General features: G+C 62.2%; 1 protein-coding gene across 2 annotated transcripts; it reads left to right on the top strand.

Annotated features, from left to right (window-relative positions):
* The first annotated feature begins 1105 nt into the window (after positions 1 to 1105).
* EGR3 (early growth response 3) lies at positions 1106 to 4973 on the top strand. 2 transcript variants are annotated; one of them, XM_035312868.1, is made up of 2 exons: positions 1106 to 1434; positions 2472 to 4973. In XM_035312868.1, the coding sequence occupies exons 1-2, from the start codon at positions 1281 to 1283 to the stop codon at positions 3512 to 3514; spliced, it is 1197 nt and encodes a 398-aa protein (XP_035168759.1). In that variant the 5' UTR covers positions 1106 to 1280; the 3' UTR covers positions 3515 to 4973. The 2 variants fall into 2 exon arrangements, with proteins under 2 accessions (XP_035168759.1, XP_035168760.1); XM_035312869.1 differs by lacking the exon at positions 1106 to 1434 and adding an exon at positions 1520 to 1688.
* The last annotated feature ends 621 nt before the right edge of the window (positions 4974 to 5594 follow it).

Below are 5594 nucleotides of genomic sequence, written 5' to 3'. Positions count from 1 at the left end.
CCTCCCCCCCCCGGTCCCCAGTTGCTCCCCCCCTCCCCCCAATACAGGCTCCGAGCATCATCGGCGGGGATGTGGGCACCGCACAGCTCCCGGGGTTGCCCGGTACCCGGTAGAAAGGTGCCCGGTGCAGGGCGCAGGGTGCCCGGTAGCTGGGTGCCGGTGCTCGGTAGGTGGGTACCGGGTGCAGGGAGCGAGGTGCCCGGTGCAGGGTGCACGGTGCCCGGTACACGGTGCCCGGTGCATGATGCCCGGTGCATGATGCCTGGCGAAAGATGCACGGTGCCCGGTGCAGGATGCCCGGCTTAGGATGCCCGGTTCCTGGTGAATGATACCCGGTGCACGATGCCCGGTGCACGGTGCAAGGTTCCCGGCGCATGTTTCCCGGTGCCCGCTGCCCGGTGCATGATGTCCAGTGCCCGGTTCCCGATGCAGGACACCCGGTGCCCGGTTCCCCGTGCCCGGTGCAGGACACCCGGTGCCCGGTTTCCGGTGCCCTGTGCATGATGCCCGGTACCCGGTGCATTGCGCCCGGTGCGTGATGCCTGGTGCCCGGTGCAGGACACCCGGTTCCCGGTGCATGATGCCCGGTGCACGATGCCCGGTGCATGATTCCCGGTGCCTGACACCCGGTGCATGATGCCCGGTGCCCGGTACAGGACACCCGGTGCAGGACACCCGGTGCAGGACACCCGGTGCCCGGTACCCGGTACCCGGTGCCCGCTTCCCGCTGCCGCCAGCCCGTTCGTTCCCCGGCGCGCGCCGGCCCCGCTTCCTGCTTTCTAATGTTCCATTGTGCGGAGCTTCCATTGTGACGTCTCGGCCTCGGCGCGGCTTTGTCTGTCCATATATGGGCAGCTACGTCACGGAGCGCTCCCGCCGCCCGGATAAATGGGCTGCGGAGTCCCCGGCGGAGCAGTCGGGCAGCAGCGAGGAACCTGCGAGCGGGGCCGGGAGCGGAGCAAAGCGACGAGCGAGCGGAGGGGTTAAAAATCCTCCCACGGCCGCAGCTGCCCACCGGATCGCCCCCTCCCCTCGAGGAAACACCGGCGGGACCTCCCCCCCCCCTTAAGGACCGTTCGTGTCGGCCCGCGCGCTCGGTCCACGCCCCCCCATGTTCGCAGCCCCCCCCCCATCGCCGCCCCCCCCCCCCCCCCCCCATCCCCTCCGCCCCAACTTTCCTCCCTTTGCATGCTCGCCCTCGCCCGGATTTGCCACTCGGATGTTGTCGCCTCCGGAGCGGAGCTCGGAGCCGCGGTGAGCCTGCCTTTTCCTCCAGTGCTATGACAGGCAAACTACTGGAGAAGCTGCCGGGGACCATGAACACTTTGCTGAACCAATTGCCTGACAATCTGTACCCGGAGGAGATCCCCAACTCTTTGAACATCTTCTCCGGCAGCAGCGACTCGGTGGCTCACTACAACCAGATGGCTGCAGGTAAAGGGGGAAGGCAGGCGGGGGAGGCGGTGGGGCGAGGAGGAGGAGGAGGAGGAGGAGGAGGAGGAGGAGGACGCCGTGTGCGGGCTGGCATGGAGCCTCGGAGGGAAGGGGAAGCGCCGGGGCTGGGGAGCGGCCCCCCCAATCCCCCCCCCCCGCGCCCACCCACCCCTTTCCTCGCCCCGGCTCCGCGCGATCGCTGCCTCCCCTGCCGCAGGGCTCCGCGCAGCGCTGCCGCCGAGCCGCCGCCGCAGGTACGGGGACAGCGGCCGGGCTCCGGCTCCGGGGGAGAATGAAGGGGGGGGGGGGGCGCGGGCGGCCAGGGCCCCCCCCCCCGGCCGCAGGTGCCCGCGCTCCGGCCCCGCGGCGGGGCGGGGCCCCCCCCCGCGGACACGCGGGGCCGTGCCGGGGGGCCCCCCGGGAGCCCCGGGGGGCGGGGGGGGGGGCGCGGGGGGGGGTGCCCGCAAGATGAGAGGAGGCGGTGGAGGGAGCCTCCCCCGGATCACCCCGCTGCCTCCGGGGGCCGGGGCCGTGCCGAGCTGAGCCGAGCCGGGCTAAAAGTCGCTCGCGTTCCTCCTTGCGCGGGGCCAAGTTGGTAACGGCGTCGGTGCCCCCCCCATCGCGAGGGTGCTCCGCGGAGTGCCCGGCGCTGCCGGCGGGGAGGATGCCCGGGGCTGCCGGGGTGGGAGCCTACCTGTAGCCGCAGGTACCTCCCCTCCTTCCCCCGGCCCCCCCAGCGCCGGGGGGGCGGCCCCGGCCACCCGGAGCCGCGGGTGGCGGGGGGGGGGCGGCGGGGGCGGCCGCCCGGCTCCGTTCCCCGGGACCCTCCGCAGCGAGCGCCGCAGCGCACAGAGAGCCGAGCCGCCGCCGCGCCGGTTGCCCGGGAGAGGGGGGAAAAGAGCGAGGAAGAAGAGGGTGGGGGGCGACCCGCAGAGCTGGGGGGGCTTGGGGGGGCTCGGATCGCCGCATCCCCGCTCCCCAGCACCGCTGTGGCCCGCCCGGCTCACCGTGCCCCGCTTCTCTCCCCCGCTCTGCAGATAATGTTATGGACATTGGCTTAGCAAACGAAAAAGCCAGCCAGGAATTGTCCTATTCGGGGACTTTTCAGCCCGCCCCGGGCAACAAGACTGTGACCTACCTGGGGAAATTCGCCTTCGACTCGCCCTCCAACTGGTGCCAGGACAACATCATCAGCCTGATGAGCGCCGGCATCCTGGGGGTGCCGCCGTCCTCGGGCGCGCTCACCAGCACGCAGAGCTCGGCGGGCAGCATGGGGCCGCCGCAGGGCGACGTGGACCAGATGTACCCCGCGCTGCCGCCCTACTCCTCCTGCAGTGACCTCTACCCGGAGCCCGTCTCCTTCCACGACCCCCAGAGCAACCCCGGCCTCACCTACTCTCCCCAGGATTACCAGGCGGCCAAGCCCGCCTTGGACAGCAACCTCTTCCCCATGATCCCAGACTATAACCTCTACCACCACCCCAACGACATGGGCACCATCACGGAGCACAAACCCTTCCAGAGCTTGGACCCCATCCGCGTCAACCCGCCCCCCATCACCCCGCTGGAGACCATCAAGGCCTTCAAGGACAAGCAGATCCACCCGGGCTTCGGGGGGCTGCCGCAGCCTCCGCTCACCCTCAAACCCATCCGGCCCCGCAAGTACCCCAACCGGCCCAGCAAGACGCCTCTCCACGAGCGGCCCCACGCCTGCCCCGCCGAGGGCTGCGACCGCCGCTTCTCCCGCTCCGACGAGCTCACCCGCCACCTCCGCATCCACACGGGCCACAAGCCCTTCCAGTGCCGCATCTGCATGCGGAGCTTCAGCCGCAGCGACCACCTCACCACCCACATCCGCACCCACACCGGCGAGAAGCCCTTCGCCTGCGAGTTCTGCGGCCGCAAGTTCGCCCGCTCCGACGAGCGCAAGCGGCACGCCAAGATCCACCTCAAGCAGAAGGAGAAGAAGGCCGAGAAGGGCTCGGCCGGGCCGCCCCCCGCCGCGCCCCCCACCGCCGCCGCCGCCGCCACCACCTCGCCCCCCGTCGCCCTCGCCCCCGCCGTCACCACGTGCGCCTGAGGCACGGCGCGGTGACACCCTTTGCACTGGTGCCGGATGGATCAGGGCTTCGCCGGCGTCCCGTTTGCCCCCGTGCCCCCGTCCCCACCACTGGGATGCTTGCCCGGACCCCCGTGGGCCGGATCCGGCGGATCCTACACCCGGGCTGCCCGGGGTCCTGCTCCGGATCCGACCCCACCACCCGGCTCCGAGCCTCTCGGGAGCACGGTGGCCGCGCTCCCGGTGCCCGCACCCGCTCAGCCCCGAGCCCCGCAACCGGGCTGCCCCCGGGGGTCGGCACCGCACGGATCCCACCCGCTGGGAGCCAGCCCAGTCCGGCGAGCGGCACCGTGGCACCCTTGGGTGCCCGGGCAGCCAGCCCCGGCGGGGTCCTGCCCCACTCGTGCTTTTCCCACCCGAGCCCCCGGCTCGGCGGCGGAGGTAAGCGGGCTGCAGCGGCGGGGGGCGAGCTCCCGGGCGCTGGGCGGCTGCTGCTGGGCTGGCGAGAAGGTGCTGGGGGCGGCACGGAGCTGTCCCGGCAGCAGCTTGTTCCTTTTCTTTTCCTTTTTTTTTTTTTTTTTTTTTTTTTTTTCCCCCCCAAAGAAAGGGAAATTTTTTACAGAAATAAAAAAAAAAAAAAAAAAAAAAGAAAAAACAAACCAGTATTTTGCTGAATACTTTTTATAATGTGAGATATTTTTATTTTATTTTATTTGGTCACTTTAAAACAATCCAACAAGGGAGGAGAAGAATCAATTAGTCCTCTATTTTATTTTATATTTTTTTTTCCTTTCTCCTTCTGGTATGTGCATGTCATTGCATGACTGCTCTGATTTTTTTCTTCTTTTGTTTTAATAAAACTGTGCTCAGACATTTAAGCTAAACTAAGCAAAAATAATAATGACTTTAAAAAAAAAAAAAAATCTTTGTTGCCAAAAGGTCGTGCTATCCAGGTTTGATGTCTGCATGTGAAAAAAAAAAAAAAAAATTAAAAACCTAAAAAAAAAAAAAAAAAAAAAAAAAAATCAATATAAATTTTTTGAATGAAAAAAAAAAAAAAAAAAAAAAAAAAAAAAAAAAAACAATCAGGTTTAACCACACAAACCTAAGGGAATGATATTTTTTGAAAGACTTTTGTATAAAGTTGAGTACTTAGAGAAAAAAAAAAAAATCATACCAGATGTAATATATTTTGTGGATGTTTTTATTTCTTGGATTTATAGTACCTTATACTAAGGTTAAAAAAAAAAAAATATGCTTGATATTGTGAAAAGGTGATAATTTTCACACACATTTCATTTGCTCATTTGTCATGTTGTAATGCAAATATGATAGTTAATGCATACAGCATTTTTAAGGGAAAAATCAGAAATATTGAACTGATGTATTGTTGTACCATTTGCACTGTGAGCAAATGCTAATGCAGTAAATATATTGTGTTTGCTGACAATCAAATTCTGTAGTAAATATCTTTATTTTACCTTGCTTAAAAATATCTATATTGGTTTGGAGGAGAAAAAAAAAAGAAAGAAGTCTCTAATATGTAAGGAGAATGTTAAAATGGCTTGCTTGAAATGTGTAGGATGGTAGGCGTTGTGCCTCTTTACAGATGACTTTGAAATCTGTTTGTACATTTTCTAATGTTGTATTTTATTATTTTATTTTTTATTTTTTATTTTTATTTTTTTGGTATGGTTTTTAAAAATAACCCAACCTTTTTCTCAGTCCCCTCTCCTTCAGTTCTGTTCGCAGGACAGCCCGGCGGCAGCAGCGGCGGCGCTTCGGACCCCGACGGCGACCGGCTCCGTCCCCGCACCCCCTCCCCGGCCGCTCGGGGACACCCGAGCCCCCCAGACCCACGCCACCGCCGCCTCCTCCTCCTCTTCCTCGACCCATCTCCTCCGGCTCCGTCCCCGCGTGGTTTTTCCACCCGTGGGCCGCCCTCGGTCCCCGCAGCGGGCGCTCGCCGTCGGCTTTGACCCCGGCACCATTTTGCAGCCGGATTTAGGGATCGGTCGCGTCCGCTGGATAAGGGCTGGGGAAAAGAGGATTTGGGGTGGGGGTTCAGCCTTTAATGGCGCCCCCCCCCCCCCCCCGCCAC

Source organism: Oxyura jamaicensis (assembly GCF_011077185.1).
Source record: "Oxyura jamaicensis isolate SHBP4307 breed ruddy duck chromosome 22 unlocalized genomic scaffold, BPBGC_Ojam_1.0 oxy22_random_OJ72950, whole genome shotgun sequence".
Lineage (NCBI taxonomy): Eukaryota > Metazoa > Chordata > Aves > Anseriformes > Anatidae > Oxyura > Oxyura jamaicensis.
This window is presented reverse-complemented; position numbering and strand designations above follow the sequence as displayed.